Raw genomic sequence first — 22,703 nt, forward strand, 5'->3', positions numbered from 1 at the left:
GCACTGGGACAAACTGAGGCTTAATGGGAAATGATAGCGGCATGGAGAACTCCAAGCATGAAAATCAACAACAGTAATTGTTAGCGAGAAGACTGTGGTGGAAAATTAATTAAAAGTACAGGCCAGGTTGTCAAACTGATTTTGGCACTTGCCATCAAATGCGGGCTTCGCCATTCAATAGAATCAGCACTGTAATTAGCCAAGTGACAATTCAGATAAATACAGCTATTACTCGTCCAAAAACAACAATGAAGAAGCTCAAACTGATATGACATGCACCTGGTGTGGAGATACGCTCATAAAGTGATGCCACGGATGATGGGGAACGTCAACAATGATAACTGTGAGCTGAAGCAATATAGACACGGCCAGTAGGGATAAGCTTTGTTGTTTTGTTAGCTAGCTATCTACTATTTACTAGATATCTACTAAACATAATTAGGTGATTTTTCCCTCTCGTTCTGACATCTTAAAAGGTTTATGGTTTGACAATGTCACCCAGCAGTGGAGCATTGTGTTGAAACTGTGGTGTGGTTTCTCTGGTCTGCTTGTGTTCTTTACGCTGGTTTCATGTTTTGGATTTCCTGTGAAATTTAAATCTCTTGGAGTTTCAGCAAACATGAAGGCTTACAGGCATAGTCCATGCAAAAATGAAGCTTCTGTCATCATTTAGGCATCCTCGTGCTATTCCAAAGCCAGTATGACTTTACAATTTGAAACTGATTTGATCAGGGCTGTACAGTGCAACAAAAAATCGGTCTGTACAATGAATAAATTTTCTATAGTAGCACGTGTGCAATACAGATTTGCATGTGTATTAGGGCTGTCAAAATTGCTCAAAAATGATGTTCGAATATTCCCTCTAAAAAATACATGAATATTCAAACTTCTGATTGCGCATGTTGTCAATGACGCGCATTACGTCAATAACAAGCCAAAATAATACAAAGAGACATAACTACTTGTATAGATAGTCTATTTAAGTTTAAACATATATGTCAACGTAACACCTACACAAAAACAAGGAAATCAACTAATGGCCAAGACTGCAGACCTCACGCTCTCTCACCCTCACGTTCTCTGCGCATAACGGTTTAAATGAACAAACAAATTTTTTTGCAAGCAATTTAAGGTCGCGACTGTTGTCCCAAATATAGCAGGCTTCATTCAGTGATTGAAACAAATATTATTAATATTAATTGAAGTTTTACAGCATATAGAACTGACATTGAATGCTCCGAGCGAGCTTTGCTGTGGTAAACATGGAACTTTTCCTTGACATGAAACGATAAATAATCAAACCTCGGGTCCATTGCTTGACAGAACTCCCTGAAGCGTACAAAATTATTTTATCCGTTATGGCCTCTTGTCGTGTTGCAGACAAAGAGCTTTTACATTATGCCATGCTCATTTGGGTGCACATTTTTGAGATGTGACCTCATGTTACTAGTGGTCGAATGGTATGCTAACTGTATCTTAAATAGCTTGCATACAACTTTATCTCGCGGGTCAACAATTTTACCTCGCTTTCTCTGCCATCTTCCATCTTCCAGCTGCCATCTTCCATGAAGACGCGTCAACTTTCAGCAGTGATGCTGTGCCAGACAGTGCGACTCCTGTGACCTGTTCCTCAACCCTCAGGCGCGCTAGCGCACCCACTCACAAAACAGACAACCACGCCTCTACTACAGCGGGCATTTTTTTCCACATTTTTTTTTCCGCATATTAATTTTCACCTTCGAAATTTTTTTTTAAAAACTATTCAAATAAATATTCGAATTTAGAATATTCGTTGACAGCCCTAATGTGTATATAGTAATAGTGTAATAGTTTGTATATAATAATAGTTTAACAGTGTAATAGTTTTGGATTATTTTTTATGAAAAAAAATTGGTAAGATTTTTACCTCTCTTAAGAAACAGGAGTTTTTTTGTTTCTTAAAGGATGCATATTACTTATCGTCATTGATTTTGTTATCACAATAAATACCAGAACATATCGTGATATAGTTCTAAGTAACAAATGGCCACTCCTGCTTTTACGTTAAAGTCCCCCTGCTGTACAGTATGTTAACGTTTAGACAGACATGTAAACAATTTCTAAAAACTTGATTTCGACCACAAGGGTTTAAAAAAATTGTGGATAGCACTTTGTTTTTTTATGCCAGCTTAGAACTAGCTTAAAACTGGATACTCAAATAGTAATTTGAGTGATTGGGATTTCTGTTTGAAGGTAAAATATTTCACATTGGTTTTCTTATTGCTACACTAGCGGCAATAGTCAATGTAAATTTTTCCCCCACTGAAAGTACACACATCCCAACTGTCAACATCTGATTTAATGTTAATATTTCAACCAGTAAGCCAGTGAATTACTCAGTTAAATCACACATGCTTAATCTCTCTCTCTCTCTCTCTCTCTCTCTCTGTCTAATAACTTCATTAATAACTGCATTAGTCTGCCATCAACGGCTCAAGCCTCCGTTACTAGGACTACAATGACGTTTTGGAATTAGCAGTGGAGGCTTGGGATGAGATTGCATACGAAATTAACCATAAAACACAAGAGTGTTTTATGGACAAAAAACAGACACATTTCTTGAAATACAACATTTGAACAATGTATTGAGGTGAAAAAATGGTTGTATGATATATTTTAATGTCAATAATTCAAGTAGTAGATCAAGGTTTTGCTATTTCGCATTGTCAGTTAGCCTCTGCTGGTGGATAATATAACTACACCATTTTGGGGGAAAAACAGTTTCTACATCTTTGATCATTCATTCAAATATAGCCGTGTACTGGAATTATTACAAACAGCAAGTGAATCTGAAATGTTTCATTTTCATTTCATAACTTGGGACTGGACATGTTGTGGTGCCATCAGCCAATCTGTATTGACATGATGTAATTTTCCTTAGGCTATATAGCCATATGGTGTATACTGGCTCCAAAAAAAGTGCCCATAACTGTGCATTCGTCAGCAAAGATAGCACACTTCAAATCATATATTTCCAGGGGATCAGAGAAGCTACCATTGAGACCATGAGACCAGTATGTTTGTAGCCTCAGAGACCACAATCAATCCCACCTCTTGCTAAGCATTGTTTATATCATTTGTACCTCTTTTTGGGGTCTCGGACCGATGTCTGTTGAGAATCGGTCGTGGATAACACAACGGACATGAAGTCCAATCTCATTTCAATGATGATCCTCGAAAGGGGAGTGTTTCCTACTGTCACCGCTGACAGGAAATGGAGGTACCTCTGAGACGTACCCTTACCATCTGCTCTAGTGCCATTGCTCAGATGAGTCCCCATCAGGCTGAGGAAAGCTGAATGAAAATACAGCTCCTCTCAGCACTGCTGGGCTCTGAAGGCAGAGCTTGAGCCGGGAAAGAAATCTCGCTCTTAGTTTGATATGAAAGGACAAGCTGACATTTGATCCATGAGAGCTTCTTCTTGCACCTCTTACATTTCAAACTCATTAGGTTTCCTTAAAAGCTGAGTTATTCATGTCATTCATTTCACCTTTGGTTCAGAGATTGTTAGCCTTTTTAGAAAGATAAAAGGGGAGAGAGAGAGATTGAAACACCTGCTGCTGAAGATAATTAATGAAACAGTGTTTTTAAGGCTCAGTCTGAAGAGCCCTGAGGCTTTATGCAGGGTGTTTTTCTCATTAAGCCTTTTTTCCCCCCTTACATCTTTTTACTAGGGTTGTCAGCTTAATGTGTTCATTTTTGAATAATGATCAACAAATAAACTACTTTTCGTAAAATCCATTCCATGATTTATTAATCTGCCACATAATGTTTTTAATGATGATTGGGGGCTTTTCTCTGTGCGTGCCTGGGATTATTAATCAGTAAATATTGTGAGTTTGAAAAAGGACTGAAAACTTTAATAGGGCTGACAGCTCTACTTTAATCAAACATTAACATTTCTGTGATTTATTACATCTGAACAACTTACCTTTTCATGATTTTCAATTCTGTGTGATCATTAGAAAATTATTTCCTTTTATTCCTTTTAATAATACAGTGGATTATGTATCATCATCCCGTTCATGCTAAACTCATTTCTAAATATCTTACATTTGCTACTCAAATGCAGAATGCTTACTGTATTATTACTAGTATTGAAAATGAATTTCCTGTTGATACAGTTGTTTCAATGGTTAATCCACAAGCAAGGAAGCAATGTAATCGAATATTCTCTTTAAAGTGAAGTGTCTGCACTACCAGAACGGAAAGACTCTTCCTCTTCCTCCCTCAGGATAATGTGAACCTGCTGCTTACTGAAGAAGAGATGTACAGCCTCATGGAAACCTTCAAACAGTGCAAGATCATCCCAGGTGTCTCTCTCAGTCCCATTTTAACAGCTTCTTCTAGATTCTGGGTTAAATATGTGCCTTTGTGCAGTAAATTAAGGAAGCTAATTCAAGGTTTACTAATTAATCACATCAGTACTGTAATTAAGCCTGAACTGTTTCATTGATTGGTGATGCAGTAACTCCCCTCTCACCCACTTTCTGCTCAGAGTCGTGCCTGGTGTCAGATGAACTCCTGCAGTACAGGCACTTTGTGACCAAGCAGCTCTTTGAACGAGACTTGACCGATGAGGAGGAAGAGGAGGTTCTGGCACAGTTTGCAGCTCTGGATCCAGACAAGAAGGGTCAGATTGAGTGGTCGGACTTCCTCTACCATGAGTCACTTTCAGTGCTACAGAAATTCCGGACCGAGGTAACGTGGGAAATTGACACATTTCGCATGTTTGTATTATTGGAAATGGTGCATTTTCTGTTTTAAAGCTGTCACTAGCTAGGCTTCTATCCACCTATTTTTATGCTCATTTTGGATTATCGCATAAAAAAAATGCTGGATGGAAACGCCAAGATGCGCATAAATTGTAAAAATTGAGAAGGATAAACTTTTTATCCAATAAGAAAAAAATTCCACAAACTACGATGGAAACACATTTACCGAATAAATTTCCACCATGCACATTTAAAAAGTCATGTGACTTTGCACTTAGACGGGTTAACTTTACTAATCAGTGAACCGATGTCGTTCACAACATCTATATGTTGTTTTGGTCATTCTGAAATGCCTGAGGAAAGTCTGCTATCAAAGTATTTCTGTATAATTACATGACTGTCTTACATGACTGCGTTCCCAAACAGAAGGCATGCACCTCTAAAAGCAATGACCGCATTTATTGCGTTTCGTCTGGTCTCTAAAATGCAAATAATTTATTTCATATGACAAATTATTATATTCAGTGGCTTCTGCTAGTTTTCTTAGAGATATTTAATGCCAGTTTATCAGGAAGTGACGATTTTGTTATCTTCGACTTGTTGGATAGAAACCGTGCTCTGATGAGACTGAAATAGAAATCTTTTGTAACACACACTTTTGATCAACTGTATGTGTTTTTGCGAATGAAAAGTAATTTCTTTGTTTAACCATTTTTTGCCCTTTTTTACACAATTCTTTCAATGGAATAATCTAGCTCATTATCCTGACTGGCTGATTGATTGTTTATGTTGGCCAAAAATACAGAAACACTTTAAAATGTTAAATTATAGTGATAATAAATTATAAATTATAACCATTCAGCTAAAAGCATTGTGGAAAATATATTTTTTTTCTCGCTCCAAATGCTAAATTAAAATGAACAATCAACCATTCATCTTAAAGCATTGTGGAAATGATTCTGTTTTCCTCAATTCAGAATTCTCTGGTGAGAATCCTCACAGCGAAGGAGAGGGATCGAACACGGGCCGTATTTCAGAGTATAGACCAGGACAAAGATGGGATCATTACTGCCGGAGAAGCCAGAAAAGCCCAAACCTCCTGGTTCCACAAGATTAATAAAGAATCGCAGTCCTGCAGTGTCAGGTGAGCCAAATATACGAGAGCCATTAAGGCTAATCATAGTTAGCAGGACGTTTAAGAATGATTCTTAATCACCACTTGCATAATCAACAATAAACTTCAGAGACTTCAAACACTTGAAAATCATTTCAGGGACTCGTTCAATTTGCCTGGCCTCTGGGAGCAACAAATCGGATCAAGCTTGGCAGTTTTTATAGCCATGTCAAGCTGCCATCACTTTATTAGCATATATGCCCCATCTCTTCTCATGAATTATGGGCTAACTTTACATTCAGGAACTCTGCCGAGGGAATATGAATCATTTAAGCAGTGCATTTGCTGACAGTTCTGTGTCTGGGATTAATGCATAACGTAAATTAGATGATATAACAAGTGGGGTAAATCATCTGTGGAAGGGAAGAGGAAAGTTTCTCAGTGATAGGCTAAAATCAGGGACAAGGACTGACTTTGACAGAGCACTCTTTGCCAGTCATATCGTAATTCAGACCTCGCTCGGGGAGCCCAAAAGTCAGAATGATGCATTTTTGCAGTGATTTGTAGGGTCAAATGGAGCCAGGTATTTCGAATGGATCATTTGTCCTACTGAATCCTTCATTCCTCAAGTACCATCACCCAGAAAGAAATATCACAAATGTGACTTCTTTAAAATCTCAGATCTACCTCCTAGATTGCATTGCTGTTAAATGGGGAAGTTAAATGAAATCTTTCATTCACAATAAGTGCTGTAAAAATGAATTAATCGTGATTGATTGTATAAAAAAAGTCTATTTACATAATATATGTGTGTGTACACTGTGTGTACACCGATATATATATATATATATATATATATATATATATATATATATATATATATATATATATATAAATTAAAAAGTTTGCAGTCGGTAAAAAACTGCTAAGTTTTAGAAATAAATTTCTCATGCTCATCAAGATGTAAAAACTGTTTAAGCAAAAATACAATTAAGAACGGTAATATTCTGAAATATTAATACTGTAACAGTATAATATTTCAAATAATTCATTCCTGTGATGGAAAACTAAATTTTCAGCATCATTATTAGAAAATCCTTCAGAAATCATTCTAATATGCTCTAATAAGGTTGTACTGCTTAATATTTTTGTGGAAACCATGGTACAATTTTATTCTGAATTGCTTGATGTATAGACAGTTTAAAAGAAATACATTTATTAGAAATATAATTTAAATATATTTATAATTTAGATTTTTTAAATATTAATATTTAAATTTAAATATTTTGTGGGTATATATATATATATATATATATATATATATATATATATATATATATATATATTAGTATAATAGTTAATTTTTCATATTTTATATATCTTTATGTCTTTAACATTTTGTACTAAATGTTTAGTAAATATAATGTGTATTAATAAAAATGTGCTGCTGTGGGGTTCAAGAGGGACACCTCAGCCAATGAGGGCAGAGGGGCAGTCGATCTAGAAACAGGGCCACCCCCCTGTGCATAGCCCTGGTATACATTTTTATATAACAGATTTTGATTGATTTATCAACATACTTGGAATATTTGAACAGTTTTTGTTAATGTCATCCTCCATGTTATTGTTTTTTTTTTCACCAATCATTCCATTCGTTTCACCACTGTTAAATGTCCATTTGCCCTGCAGACTCATGGGATTGTGTTCCCCTTTGTTCAGTATGGGGTAAGTCATTCGATCTGCATGGGCCTTCCCTTGAAACATCTTACACCGTTCCCGGCCATCATTGTCATTATACTCATTATAATTATTATAATCACCTCAATTATTAAATATTCTGTAATGGAGGCCAAGGAATCAGTGGCTAATAATATCAAAGCTAGATTGGGTAGGTTTTGACTGTAATGGCCTTTCTCACATCAGCTGTGGCTGTATTAAATGAGATCTTGCCCTCCTGTTGTCAAGATCAAAAAGAGGGGCTTTTGTTCCTCTTGGAGAAGTATTTAAGGATATTTTTCATCAGTTTTAAGGGGCACAGCAGGTTAAATGAGCACCTGAGTGCACGGGTGCATGGGGTTGTGGCTGTTTGTGTGTGTATGTTTGGCGCATTTATGGCATGACTAAGTTGCATTCTAATTTACGCTCATTAAAATCAACCCAAGGTTTGAGATCAAAGCAGACAGTCTCGACTCCGAGTGGTCCCAGTTCTGGACGAGATGTTTGAGTCGCTGAGAGTGTATATACATGGGCTGTAGGCCATTCAGAATTGAACTGAGAATGCATTTTGATTTCCAGTTCAAGTCCTGAATGCATGTTTCTGCTCATGAGTGAATTAGTTTTGTCTTGCCAGTGGTTGGGTATCATCTCTCAGGGCTTTGAGAACAAACAACTAGAGTTTGAAAACCCAGAGACTATAGAAGTGCCGCCTGCTGTGAGCTGTGTGGCAGAGTGTGTGTCTGTGTGAAAGAGACCGAATGAAACAGCGTGTGTTTCGGCTTGCTTTCTTCATCTGCAGTATCAGCCATGTTGGTCCAATATCCGAGAGCAGCCCTGCCAGTTCCAGCAGTGAGAGAAGCAGGGATAAAGCCATGGAGAATGACAACAGGTTGGTGTGTGTGTGTGTGTGTGTGTGTGTGTGTTCGCTTATAAACTACAAGTGTGTGGCAGAGCCATACTAAAATGGTTACATTATGATCCACTCCAATTATTATGATTTTCAGATGGTGGAAAAAAAAATTACATAGGCTTACAATAAAGGAGGGATCTGAGCTATTTAGGCACAACATAGACACTGCCTTGTAACACCCTACCAACACAGATACCCTAGCAACGACTTGGAACATATTAGGCACCACATAGATACATCCTAGAAACCATCAAGGTTTAGTAGGTCAATATTTATTACAGATGTCAATATTTGGCTTTTAATTTGTTGTTTAATAGTGGGTTTAACTGTCTGAGATAACTCTATTTTACTGTTACTTTTTTTCCAGACCGGTTACCTGGGACAACTTCCTGATGGAGAGTGCTATCTACATCCTGGCCGCCAGGCCCAACAGCTCAGCCATGCACATCCGTTTGCCACTCTAACCACGGCCACATGGCCTGAGACTTCCAGAGGGGCTTAACGGGTCCGGGTTTACAAGAGAGTGGTGCTGAGGACTAAACCGAGTCACACCAGAGTCAAACGCAAACGAGTATGCCACCACACACTAAGACTGTACAAGCCATCGATGGATTCTTCCAATGGATTCGACACAATCTAGTGTCACACTGACAAATTCAGTGCTACTAAACAATAGCACATCTGTCACCACTTCTAGCTTGTATGATTTTGATTCTTGTCTCTCTGTTTCGATTAGAAAACCTGCTGTGAGAAACAGTTACACAATAGCAAATTTACAGCACCTCAGTGTTTGCCTAGTGTTTTTTATGTTAACGTGTTGTATCATTGTTGAGTTGCGGCTCTAGCCGGATGAGATGAGATCGATGGATCGATATGAGAGCAGCGGTTAAATCATATCTGATCTAATTTCATTCACCACAAAATATGAATATGATATAGTGGGCAACAACAGAGCCACACAGAAATCGAGTGAGATGCTATATATATATATAAAGTGAAATATTGAATGTGTATTTATTCCCACATCTTCAGGGATGGGTTATGGCAAGGAGCTTCCAGTCTGCCAGGGGCCTATAGCTACAAGATGTGAAAACAAAGGAATAATTGTAACTGACAGACAAATTCTACCTGTAATTAAGATTCTGAAGTAAGAAGATGGGCATACAATTGAATTTTCAGCCACCTGACGAATTGCATTTGCAAGTCAGAATTATGAGAAGGTGTATTCCTTTTTTTTTATGTTCATATTGTATTTCTGAGTGAAACATGATATGTAAAAAAAAGTAGGGTGGAATTTAATTTGACCTAGGAGGACATGATTGGATTGTGAAATAGGATATTCAATTCTAAAACCTTGTGAGATAACAACTTAGGCAGTATTTCATGGCACCATAGGCATGTTACTGAAACAAAATCTGTTCTAAAATGTACATGCAGCATAAATGAGCAAATCAACAGTGAACATTTTATAAAAAAGATAAAATAAAAAAATAAAATAAAAAAAGGATGATTTTACCCAATATTTGTTATATTTATGTTTATTTTCGAGTATTAATTAACTAGCTGACCATAATAAAAAAATTTGCAAACGCTATTGAAATGTTGAAATTGAGTTAGGTCTCATAATTATGATATATTCTAAGAACATTGTCACTTTTTAATAGTTATGATTCAGAACTAAAAACACAAAAAAATTATTAAAATTCATTATTTTATCCTAATGCATTTTTAGCTTAGGAACATACTAATTCCAAACAACTGAAATTAATTGAGTCAAGTCATAATTAAGATATTCCACTGACTATTTTACCATTATCATTGATTTACAATACTAAAATTAATTAAAAAAAAGTATATAATATCTAATTAAAATAAATTGTTTACTCAATATTTTTGTTTTTAAATCAGTTTTGAGTCAGGTTTCTGCAAGATACCTCGTTTGATTTTGAAGTATGATTATTTCAGTGGTGATATAATCTGAAAGATTATAAAAGAATTATAATTAGAGATCTCTGATCTGTTTTACCCAAATATTTGTTAGATATTTTTATACCTGTTAGAGTATCCTGTTGTTAGCTTAGCATCCTGCTAATGCCAGACTCTGTTGAAATCAACTGTGAGTCATGTATATCCTGTGTGCTTCTTTCAGTAATCATATTAGTTTCTATAAAAAACAAATCAGACTGGTCACTTTTAAGGTTTCACATCAGGCTTCTGTCTTAAAACAAAGCAACTCACTATGCTGATATTAAGTCTCACTTTTAAATAGCAAAAGTAAATGGAATGGAATGTAAAACCACAATTACAATATATAAGATAACGTTTATATAAATATTTGAATCCCTATGTATAAGATAACAAAGCAGGGCCTGTAAGGTTCAGAATCATTCCTTGCACACCTGTCATGACTTGTTGTTTTATTTTTGATTTGATGTTTCTTTTAACTCACTAGTTTCAGTTGTATTCTACTGGATCTGTAAAAATGTGACACACATAGAAGTGACATTACTCAGTGTTTCGCTAAAACAGCTGATGCAAATATGCAATCTTCCAAAACACTCATTGAAATGCTAATTTAAAGGCAAGAGCCATCAAAATGTTGATAACCAGGTTTAGAACCTACTGCCTAAAAGCAAAAAATCTCACAGATTTTCCTTCCTTGTTTATTCATGTTGAATTTGTTCTTAGATCCAGTGCAGATGAAAACACTTTCTAATATATAAAGCTTTTTTTATTTGTTGGCGTAAATGATGCACACTCCTGTAAAATGGCATCTGGTTTTACACTCATTTATCAAACTGTATGAGAGGTATGAAACATATTGTTTATACGGTCATATCCACTGTATATGCTAAGGCTAAAGTAAATTTGTGCTGGATTGCTCAAAGCAATTATTTGAAGGGACTGTGCAATACTCTGAGTTTTGCTGGTAGTGCTGGAAATAAATGCATGACATTAACTTCAAAAATTACACTTGAGTTGTGTGGGATCTGAGTCATTTACTGAGAACACAATCTCATCTGAGTTTAAAGATCTATCTATCTATCTATCTATCTATCTATCTATCTATCTATCTATCTATCTATCTATCTATCTATCTATCTATCTATCTATCTATCTATCTGTCTGTCTGTCTGTCTGTCTGTCTGTCTGTCTGTCTGTCTGTATCTCTGTCTGTGTGTGTGTCTGTCTGTCTCTGTATCTCTGTCTGTGTGTCTGTCTGTTTTTCTGTCTGTCTGTATCTCTGTCTGTGTGTCTGTCTGTATCTCTGTCTGTGTGTGTGTCTGTCTGTCTCTGTATCTCTGTCTGTGTGTCTGTCTGTCTCTCTGTCTGTCTGTCTGTCTGTATCTCTGTCTGTGTGTCTGTCTGTATCTCTGTCTGTGTGTGTGTCTGTCTGTCTCTGTATCTCTGTCTGTGTGTCTGTCTGTCTCTCTGTCTGTCTGTCTGTCTGTATCTCTGTCTGTGTGTCTGTCTGTATCTCTGTCTGTGTGTGTGTCTGTCTGTCTCTGTATCTCTGTCTGTGTGTCTGTCTGTCTCTCTGTCTGTCTGTCTGTCTGTATCTCTGTCTGTGTGTCTGTCTGTATCTCTGTCTGTGTGTGTGTCTGTCTGTCTCTGTATCTCTGTCTGTGTGTCTGTCTGTCTCTCTGTCTGTCTGTCTGTCTGTATCTCTGTCTGTGTGTCTGTCTGTATCTCTGTCTGTGTGTGTGTCTGTCTGTCTCTGTATCTCTGTCTGTGTGTCTGTCTGTCTCTCTGTCTGTCTGTCTGTCTGTATCTCTGTCTGTCTGTCTGTCTGTCTGTCTGTATCTCTGTCTGTGTGTGTGTCTGTCTGTCTCTGTATCTCTGTCTGTGTGTCTGTCTGTCTCTCTGTCTGTCTATCTCTCTGTCTGTTTGTCTGTCTATCTGTCTGTCTCTCTGTCTGTGTGTCTGTCTGACTGTGTGTCTGTCTTTCTGTCTGTCTGTGTGCCTGTCTGTATCTCTGTCTGTATGTCTGTCGGTCTGTCTACTGTAGCTTTCTCTCTCTGTGGCAGTCTATCTTTTACAGAATGCTTAAGAAACCACTCATAGCACCCTAAACAATCTCACACCTTCGACTGAGCGATTGGCACACAAATGACTTATTATATTACTATTTTCACTTCCATCCGTATGCTCTTATCTACAGGGAACTCAAAACACATTCACAATTTGGATCATGTGACATGCCATTAAAAACTGTGATGTGTGATGCCGTCCCTCGATGATGATGTGCAGAGTATTTGTTGTAATGGAACAGCTGGAAATGGTGATGGCCCTAATAAAAGTTCAGCTCAGAGCAGAAAGAGGAGTTGCAGTAGCAGGTGTGAGAGACATGGCCCCTGGCAAGGAGCTTTTTACACATCTGTGAATGCACAGCGCCACTGCCTCCGCACGGTCCCTTGGGACCTGTCCCGCATCTGACATTCTCTTGGAATATCAGGCTGCCATTTGGAATGGTATGTTGAAGAATTTCAAGTGAAAACTTTGAGCTTACAATGCCTAAAAAGTTTTTAAGCAGAATAAATAAACTTATAAAGGGTTGAAACAACTTGAGGGTAAATAAATTACATGATTTTCATTTTTGGGGGGATTTTACACATTAAGTATTGTACACTCGTGCTCATGCTGATGTCAGTCTGGAATCTGGCACCTGACTGCACCTTCCTGTGATTCTGAGGGAGGTTGTGTCACAAGCAGTGATCCATTGAGTTCAAGACGTATCAGTGTCGTGGATGGCATCACTCCGATGATGAGAAGGAGGAGAGTCTGGCAGGATGCCGAGCCTCAACACTCTGTAAGGTCGCACTCATCTGATGCTCTCATAGGCCAGCTTGGAATGTCTGTGTGAATTAGATTCAAGAGCGGAAGCCAATTTGTTGTTACAGTAAATCCTAGTAAAGAGAAGAGAAATGTAAGCAGCTGTACACTCTTCATGCTTATTTTCTAAGGATTCTTGTGAAGATATAAATAAAGCATGAACTTTCAACATAAAAACATCAGCTACAAAAGACCAAAAGGGTTCATTTAAAGTAGCCTAAAACACACACATGCTCGCACACACACACATCTGAGTTACAAATCAACAGAAAAACATATATTTCATATAATTTCTAATAAAGTTAGGCTTAATTTGTCAATTTAGATATTTTGTATTGATTTCATGACAATTAAGCTAATTTCACCCATACTTTTTTATTACTGTAATGCAAAATGAGAACACACACACACACAATCTTTGTCTCTATTTTTAAACCCATATTTCATGAAATATTCATCCAATTTCTTTTAGCATTTCAGCTAGAATGCACTCCTGTGACCTCCTTTTGCCTATGCAGTAGACAAAACACTGTAATGCAAAATGCAACCTCAAAAATACTCCTCACCTTCACATGCTGATCCTGAATTCTGTGCCACAGGGTTCTGTCTTTAATTGAATTCTTTAGAAAGAGGTTTTCAACACCTCTTTTGTATTTGTTTTAACTTCACATTTCTATTTTACCTTAAGAGTTGAATAAACCTATTGCCATCCAAAACCATCTCACTTGTCAAGTTCACTAAAATATGTTTCGCTATTGTATGTCCAAAACAAAGAGAAGTAATTGGTATATACTGAGGTAAACCTAGGTTAACATCATAAATAGCCTTATATAAACGGTAGGCTAGATTCAACGGTCCATGTCTAAAAGGAAGTCAGACACAGACATAGAGAGTCTGCAGTTTCAGTTGTAAACAATCTGCTTTTGCTATTAGGCGAAAGTTGTTGAGGCTTATGGGTATCATCATTGAAGATTAATATAAAATTAAACTCTGGTTGAACTGCAACTTTTTTACCCTAATAATGCTAGCTTTTTTTTTTACCTTTACAGTTTTTCTCAGTCGCTTTGGTGCATTTCTCGAATCATCCTTAATATTTGCAAAGAAGTATGTGCATTTCTCAAAACAATTCGTACAAATAAAAAACAAAAACAAAAAGTTTTTATGTCAGTCAACATATCAGTGCCATCAGAATGAAAAGTCATTGAGTTATTGTTCACAAACAAGATAGTCAAAACGCTTGGTCATGTTGTCAATATTACAGTGCACTCTGTTTGTATTACCTGATGTAAACTATGGCAACAGTTTGGATGAAAGTTACTTTATTGAAATGCAGAAACCTGCACTTGTGATGTATTCCACATATCCATTTCAAAAGTACAAATTTGCACATTACTGTATGTGGGATATTGATTGAAAGAAACTGGATAGGCTTTACAGTTACATTTTGCTAGTGGTCTGAAAAAAAAAAACACACACCTTACAATGCCATTGTGATATAGAAAATAAATAAGGACAATTATAGAGGCAAACACAGGAAACATGCCTTGGACAGAACTTTGCAGCAATGTATGAGGAATTGAACTGCACCTCCTGACATGCCAGTCTGTCGGCCCACAGATTCTTGTCTACATCACAACGAATGTCTTCGTTGAATTGCAGTCAAGTGAACCATCTTACAACTCCATATAAGTAAATGAGGCTGTCTTCAACTTGACCGAAAGCAGAAGGTGTTGCAGAATATCCATTGTCAGAATTTGTAACTCTTGTGTTGTCCTCTGTCTTTGCTTTCCAATTGAAGGTTCATGAGATGCACCTTTTGAGATTTCAGAGAATTGGTTTGTCATGAGAAAAACTTTAACTAGTAAAATAAATAAATAATAATAATAAAAAAAAAACTTGTGAAAATACAAATTTACAAAGGCGAACACAGGAAACCCACCTCAGCCATTGTATTTGCCATGATTGACAACATGATTCACAGTGGCCCTTATTTCATCTGATATGCGATATCCTTGGCCTCTTCTGTCTTTTCCTCTGTTTTGCCTTTGCACCCTTGCATCCTTACTCCTATTCCTCCTCTCAGCTGACGATCCTGATCATTTCCTGGAGGTTCATCAAATGTCAGAATTTGTAATTCTTGTTTTGTACTCTGTCTATATGCTTTCCAATTGAAGGTTCATGAGATGCACCTTTGAGCAATTTCAGAGAACTGGTTTATAATTGGAATGATCTACATTTCTCTTCAAGTCAAGATTCTCCTCCACAGTTAAAGGCAAATTTACAAAAAGTATTATAGAAATGTGTATAAAATATGTTTTGACAGTTTAAGACAGATCAACCATTTTGCATTTAATGACTTATAAGATGAACTAATGCCTAGATGTTTTGAGGGGTAAGAGTATTGCACAGAGAACTATATAATACATTTTGAGCAAAATGACATTATCAACTGATAATGCTGGAAACCACATATAAATGTACATAATCAATTGCATCAACGTTCCAAAGCAATTTGTTCAAAAGAATGAGAAACTGCTTTTATGGCATGCACAAGTGACTAGATGATGTGGAGGTTGAACAAGTAGTTTTGAGAATTACATTTCTGGTCTGAGAAATGCACCAAAGCGACTGTGAAAAACTGAAAAGTCCTGTGGGTTTGATCACACATATCTATCAGTCTCCCTCTTTTTTCTCCAGTATTTTCCGGTGTGCGTGTAAATGAGCAAAAATGTGTGCTATCTAATATCATGAACTTGAAGTGGATCACATATGCAAATTCGGATAGTCAGATTTTAAGGCGCCGCTCAACTCAGACAAGCACAACAGGAGAGTTGCAAAGCAAAATGATTTTATACACTCTTGTTTTTGCACTGCAGTGTTCCTCTAATGCACTCAAAACACGCTGCATTTTTTTCTATTGCTGAATATTTAAGCGGGCGGTGAGAAAGGGGAGAAGGAATGAATGTGTGTGTTTGAGGTGATTGGTCTGCAGCACTGGCTATGACAGAAGGGAAATCAGTGGGGGAGTAATTGCACTTTGCATGGGACAATGAATCTGATGACACACTGTGACGGAGGAAAAACATTAACAGCGAAAAACTCTGGTACGTGCACAAAACCTGCACGCTCCACTTAAAAAGATTGTTAATAAAACTACAAACAGAGCAAAGGAATCTCAAATAAAATGACAAATATATTTCAATAAAGCATAGTGGTTCATTTAATTCCTGAGGCCACCGTGTCCTCTAAGCTTTCTTTAGGAGAAGTGGTGGAGTGACCGCTAAATGTTTCCATCCAGTGGCGGTTAATAGACACTGCACATATTTCCGTCGGCACAATTTGTGTCAAACGCTGTGAAATGACCACATTGGAAGAAATAAATATGTGTTAACTGCTGCAGTCTTATGAATCCATCATACTGAGTGTTCTATTACTACCTGATAACGTTTTATGATGGTTTAGCTTCCAAACTAGATAGATAATTAGCGGTGTCCCTCTAGCGCTTGTTTGTTGTACGACACGCGCATGCGCAGATAGACTGCCGCTAGCGGGCGTGGGCGAACTCGCGCATGCGCAGGAGATGCAATCCGTGGTAGGCGGAGTGGATGCTGAGTATGTGATAAGCTGTGTTGGGTGAAAAAAAAAAAAATTCCAATGATGAAATAACTGTGATCTAGAAAAAATTGCGGTAGCGAATTCATACCGTATTGCTCAGAAGACCATGTAAGTCTTTTCACATTAAGACCGAAATTCCATTGTTTCAAACATGAAAAAATGTGAAGAACGCCAGATGCGGCTCAATGTAAAGCACTGCTACAGTGTGCGATAGCATGAGGTTGTTTGTAATATTAATAAGGGTGCACAGTTAAGGCGATTGCAAAATTTTCACATTACTGTGAAGATGTTTATTTAAACTGGGATGACGTCTTTGTATAAAAACAAATAGATCGGTTCGCATTAAATATCATAACGATACTTTAAGCTGTTAATGGCTGTCCTTATCTTTTTATGTCAGACGTCCTTCGAGATCAAGTGACATTGCAAGTAAGATTTTCTAAAAACGTGGAAAAAGACAGCTGTGGAAACTGTGCCTCGAGGTTATGAGGTCTCAGGCTTTAGAAATGAAACGAGTTAAATAAATGGAGCTGTCAACGCTTTCAAAATCTTGTTTTATTGAGTAACTTATGCTGGACCGACTTGCATATTTTGAAAGAAATGCCAGTGCTTGAAGATAAATGACTTAAAATGATTTTATACCAGTTTGGACTAGGAACTACCAGTTTCGAGAGACTATAGTATGCATATTTAAATAACCTGACGACCAGCCATTCTAACCTAATTTAAATCATCTTTGATTTATTATTTTTTTTAAATCTTTCTTTTGTTAAGTAATAATAATAATAAAAAAAAACATTGCACAGCTTATGACCCAACCACAAATTAATTATTTATTCTTGCATTTATGACTTAATGCATATTGTGAATTCATGCAAATAAAACAATTTGTAAAATAAAACTATCCAATAGAATGAGAATGTTCCTGTTCCAAATTTACAGTCTGCAACTGACTAACGTTAATAAGCAGTGTTTCAAATTTAGTAACTTCTTACTAGATTTTGTAGCTTTTCAGACCCACTTAGTGATGTTTAACAAAATAGCCGAGCGACAAATCTATTGCCTTCATGGACAAACCTTGTCTATACTGAACAAAATTATAAATGCAACATTATAATTATAAATGTTTTTTCATGAGCTGATCTCAAAGTTCTAAGACTTTTTCCATGTACACAAAAGGCCCATTTCTCTCCAATATTTGTTCCAAATCTGTCTAAATCTGTGTTAGTGAGCACTTCTCTTTTGCCGAGATAATTCATCCACCTCACAGGTGTGGCACATCAAGATGCTGATTAGACAGCATGATTATTGCACAGGTGTGCTTTAGGCTGGCCACAATAAAAGGCCAAAGAAAGCTTGTATAAAGCTTGTATAAAGAGTGAGTTCAAAAGCATGCTGAACTTTCACAACTGTAGAGTCAGTGAAATGAACACCACTTGGAATTCCATGCAATCCAATCATTTTGTTTTGTGTTACAGATAATTTTAAGCCCAACCAGCTGGCCGCACACACTGTGTGACCTCTGGAAAGGCTTGTTAGGAGCACTATGGGGAACACAAGCAGTGAAAGGGCCGGCATGGGCCAGGAAAAGCCCCACAGAAGGGATAGTCGAGGAACCAAGGATGGAGACCGTCCTAAAATCCTGATGGACAGCCCAGAGGATGCTGATATTTTTCATGGAGAGGACATCAAAGTGTGTGTGTTGGCTCGCATTATCTGTTCATTTATGAAGAATTTGATGATAATGTGTTCTGTCTTGTCTTTTAGGCAACGTTAGAAAAAGAGGAATTCATCGACTGGAGACCAGACCTGGAGACCAATGATGAGGTTCTAATTCTAGATCGACCCACTGTATTTCAGTGGACAGGAGCTGGAAGGGAAGTCTATATTTCTGGCTCTTTTAATAATTGGACCAATAAGATCCCTTTGATAAGGAGGTATGTAAGAGTTAACATTAACTGAAACTATTAAAACATTTTTCTTAATTTGACTTATTGTGTTAAATGAGAAAAACATCGGGTACTTTAAATATGTTAATCATTTTAATGCATTATTATTTCCATAATTCATCGCATTTTATTAATATGTTAAATTAACAGCCTTATTAAATAGTAACAAAACATATAAAATGACTACAAATTTTACTAAAATGAAAAACGATCAATCGAATGTGATTTTCATGCACATGTCATCAGTAAAGTCTGTGATCAGTATATCAGGGTTGCCAGGTTTCCAAAACAAAACCTTTCCAATTGCTTCTCAAAACTAGTCCAGTCGCATTTCATTCCGAGAAATAAAATACATGTTGTTGCAGGGAAGCCTTGGTAAAATTCGCATTGTAGGCACTAAATATCACGTTATTGGGATTGGGGTCGCTACGACCTGCAGACATGAAAAACAACTGCAGACTTGGCAACACTGGTTGGCCTTTACTACACAGAGGTGTAGTTCACTGACAAGGTACACAAAATCATTTTCAAAATCGCAAGCGATTCATTGCCGATTCTGAAAGCGATTTTGTGTAGCTTGTCAGTGAACTACGGCTCTGTGTAGTAAAAGTTGCTCCATCTGAACCAGTGTTGCCAAGTCTGCGGTTGTTTTTCATTTACACATGTTGAAGCGACCCCAATCACAATATTGTGATATTTAATCCCTAAAATGTGAATTTATCAAGACAACCCTGCCAAAAAATATGCTTTTTATCCCCGGGACACAATTTTTATCGGGGAACCCCCTGGAAACTCGATTGGGCTAGTTTTGGAAGCAACTGGGCAGCCTTTGTTGTGAAAACCTGGCAACCCTGATCTGAACGCACGTGCAGGAGATGTACTACTAATCACAGGAGTGCCTTAATGACGAGATGCGCATGAAAATCGCATTTGATTCCTATATAAAATAAATATTGATAAAATATAATAGTACATAAATGTAGCACTGTTACATAAGATTTCTGCTAAAGTTATTCTACTGATATCTTTAAGATAACGCTCAAATCCAGGTCATTTAACATACATTTTGACTTGTTTCTTCAACAGTCAAAACAACTTTGTGGCGATTGTGGATTTGCCTGAGGGTGAGCACCAGTATAAGTTCTTTGTGGATGGACAGTGGACACATGACCCAGCAGAGGTAATGGAGACATCAATCATCATCAGCCTCCATTAGTACTTTGAATCCAACACTGAATTTTTTGTCTCTTTAGCCGGTGGTGACCAACCAGCTCGGCACAGTCAACAACATCATCCAGGTGAAGAAGACAGACTTTGAGGTGTTCGATGCACTCATGGTGGATTCACAGAAATGCTCTGACATGTCAGGTTAACGCAACACTTTTTTTACCGCCATTTAATAATAAAAAGCTGATAATGATCTGCTACATTATTTAGATTACACAAAAGTGGTTTTAAAAACAGTCAGTGTCATGGGTTGTTGTGACGCATTGTTTTGATTGATTATAGACCTGTCCAGCTCTCCTCCTGGGCATTACCATCAGGACGCTTATGTGCCCAAACAGGAGGAGAAGTTAAAATCTCCACCCATTCTGCCCCCTCATCTCCTACAGGTCATCCTCAATAAGGACACAGGCATCTCTGTGAGTATCTACAAAAGACATTGCATTAAGGCTGTTATTATGACAGGTTTGATTTCATCATATAAAATGATTGATTTTATTAAATGATTTGATTCCATACAGCACTATATCAATTTCTCAAAGTGAAAAATGCAGATGGAATTGCAGCGTCTCAGAATTTATATATAAAAGTAAGGCTGTACAATGAATCAAAAAATCTCTTATATGAGGACATTCCAGATTTAAGTTCTACAACTACTAAAGTTTGGTTTTTATTAAATATAATGATGAGAAATGTATTACTGTTGTGTAGTAAAATGCACTTAAAATAATAGTAATAATAATAATAATAAAAATAATACAACTTTTAAGAAATATATCACTTTCAAAAGTTTTTTTTTAAAACCCAGTTTATGTGCAAAAGTGCAGTTGTACTGCAGATTATTAAATCGATGTTTCATGTTTTATTAATTAATTATCATTTAATATTACCGAATCTAGAAAAATCTAAACGGACAACAAAGATCTGAAGAAATTCCAATAAAATGGAATTTAGGGAAAAACATTTATAATTGTATTTCATTGGAAAATTGATTGAAAAGTAATTTAAAACAGTATTTATTTTTTTTTTTTTTAGAACCAGACTTATATTATCGGGCCGATATGATCCTGTCGCCGATATATCTGTATCGGTGAATATGCTGCCGATATTCACCTTTTTACATATAATGCAGATAAACTACAATTTTATATGAGCATAAATTAAAATCTATAAAATAAATCTGTCTGCATGACCCCTTTTGGGGGCAGAGACACCAAGATTGGGAGCCCTAATCTAAATAGAATAATTGTTTTAAGTTAAATTTTTTTTTTACAATTTATTACTTAGAGTTTAATTTGCATAATTACATTGTAAGGCCCAAAATAGACTCTGTCAATCAAAATGAGTTCAGGCTAATGGAGAGATGCTCTTTTTTCCTAAGTGTGATCCAGCTTTGCTCCCTGAGCCCAATCACGTCCTGCTTAATCACCTGTACGCTCTGTCCATTAAGGTAAAAAAACCAACTTAGAGCTCTGTGAGATTGACTGCTATTGATTTCAAGTCTGTTCTGATGACTGTATCTCCTCCGGCTCTCTGACAGGATGGTGTAATGGTTCTGAGTGGCACACATCGGTATAAGAAGAAATATGTCACAACCCTGCTGTACAAGCCAATCTGAAAAACATGACCATTTCAACACAACTTACATGACCTCTGTCTAGCCTGGCTGGTTTATAAAGTGTCTAGCCTGGCTGGTTTATATAGTAAGTATTACTGTAAATAGGGATATACAGAGATGCACTTTAGAGGTGAATTCCACCTTATTTGGTATAAACTAATCAGAAACATAGAAATAGCTTAGATTTACAGGACGGTAAGCACATATCTACTCTTTTTGAGGTTTTCCACTTTTAAACACATAGTAGGAAGAGATGTGTTTTTGAATGTGAGGAATGAGTGTAAATAGAGCTTTGTTTAATTTAGTTTAAATTATTAAATGTGTGTAGATAAATATTAATATATTATTTGGTAGCATAATGATATTTAAGTCAGCTTATTGGTCAGAAAAGGCCAGTTATCAGCAGTTTGTGTTTTGGGCCAAATATATAAAAACTTCAGGGTTTAAGAAACTTTGTTTCACTCACGAAACTAATTCCACTCTTTCAAATCCATGAAAAAAGTTCATATTTTTAATTCATTGTGTTTATTTAATTTATTTGTAATCATCTGCATTTTCATGAGAGCAGAACAAAATAAATATTGCAAACAACTTGACTTGATGTAACTCTTAATCTCTGTTATATTCTTTGAAATCAAATATCACTGAATAAATGATTCACCCAGTTTTAGATTTGTTCCTTGGACATTCTGGGTAAGCAGCATATTCAACATTTTGGGACCTTCAAAAAAATATTGGAAAAGCATCTTGATATTTTGAAATCGTCAGGATATTATGTGCAGGTCCTTGATTATTTATATAGTGTTGGTATATAATGGATGTCATGGACTCATTGATTACACCAGATGAGCTGATCTGTCAAGTTCATCTCTGTTATGAAACGCATAAATGCTAGTCAACCCAAGACCACCCGAACAACATGTCCAACACATACAAGACAGGAAAAAGCCAGGAAAGTGCAGTAGATGCA

General features: G+C 36.7%; 2 protein-coding genes across 3 annotated transcripts in view; both read left to right on the forward strand.

Annotated features, from left to right (window-relative positions):
- The window catches only part of phf24 (PHD finger protein 24), a 29,335-nt gene extending 17,868 nt beyond the window's left edge, over positions 1 to 11,467 (forward strand). Inside the window, exons 4-9 of one of the 2 annotated variants that reach the window (XM_026219478.1) lie at positions 4,274 to 4,352; positions 4,538 to 4,740; positions 5,732 to 5,898; positions 7,558 to 7,593; positions 8,384 to 8,473; positions 8,862 to 11,467. In XM_026219478.1, coding sequence (XP_026075263.1) covers positions 4,274 to 4,352; positions 4,538 to 4,740; positions 5,732 to 5,898; positions 7,558 to 7,593; positions 8,384 to 8,473; positions 8,862 to 8,958 — 672 coding nt within the window. In that variant the 3' untranslated portion in view covers positions 8,959 to 11,467. The remainder of the gene's footprint in view (positions 1 to 4,273; positions 4,353 to 4,537; positions 4,741 to 5,731; positions 5,899 to 7,557; positions 7,594 to 8,383; positions 8,474 to 8,861) is intronic. The other variant, XM_026219479.1, reaches the window with a different exon arrangement.
- A 5,428-nt stretch (positions 11,468 to 16,895) lies between these two features.
- Positions 16,896 to 22,398, forward strand: LOC113054146 (5'-AMP-activated protein kinase subunit beta-1-like). The gene is made up of 8 exons (XM_026219493.1): positions 16,896 to 17,050; positions 18,421 to 18,635; positions 18,710 to 18,879; positions 19,978 to 20,071; positions 20,145 to 20,259; positions 20,401 to 20,534; positions 21,497 to 21,565; positions 21,656 to 22,398. Exons 2-8 carry the CDS (start codon positions 18,489 to 18,491, stop codon positions 21,731 to 21,733), a joined length of 807 nt encoding a protein of 268 aa, XP_026075278.1. The 5' UTR covers positions 16,896 to 17,050; positions 18,421 to 18,488; the 3' UTR covers positions 21,734 to 22,398.
- Positions 22,399 to 22,703: the final 305 nt, after the last annotated feature.

Source organism: Carassius auratus, chromosome 35 (genome assembly GCF_003368295.1).
Source record: "Carassius auratus strain Wakin chromosome 35, ASM336829v1, whole genome shotgun sequence".
In the NCBI taxonomy this organism is placed as follows: domain Eukaryota; kingdom Metazoa; phylum Chordata; class Actinopteri; order Cypriniformes; family Cyprinidae; genus Carassius; species Carassius auratus.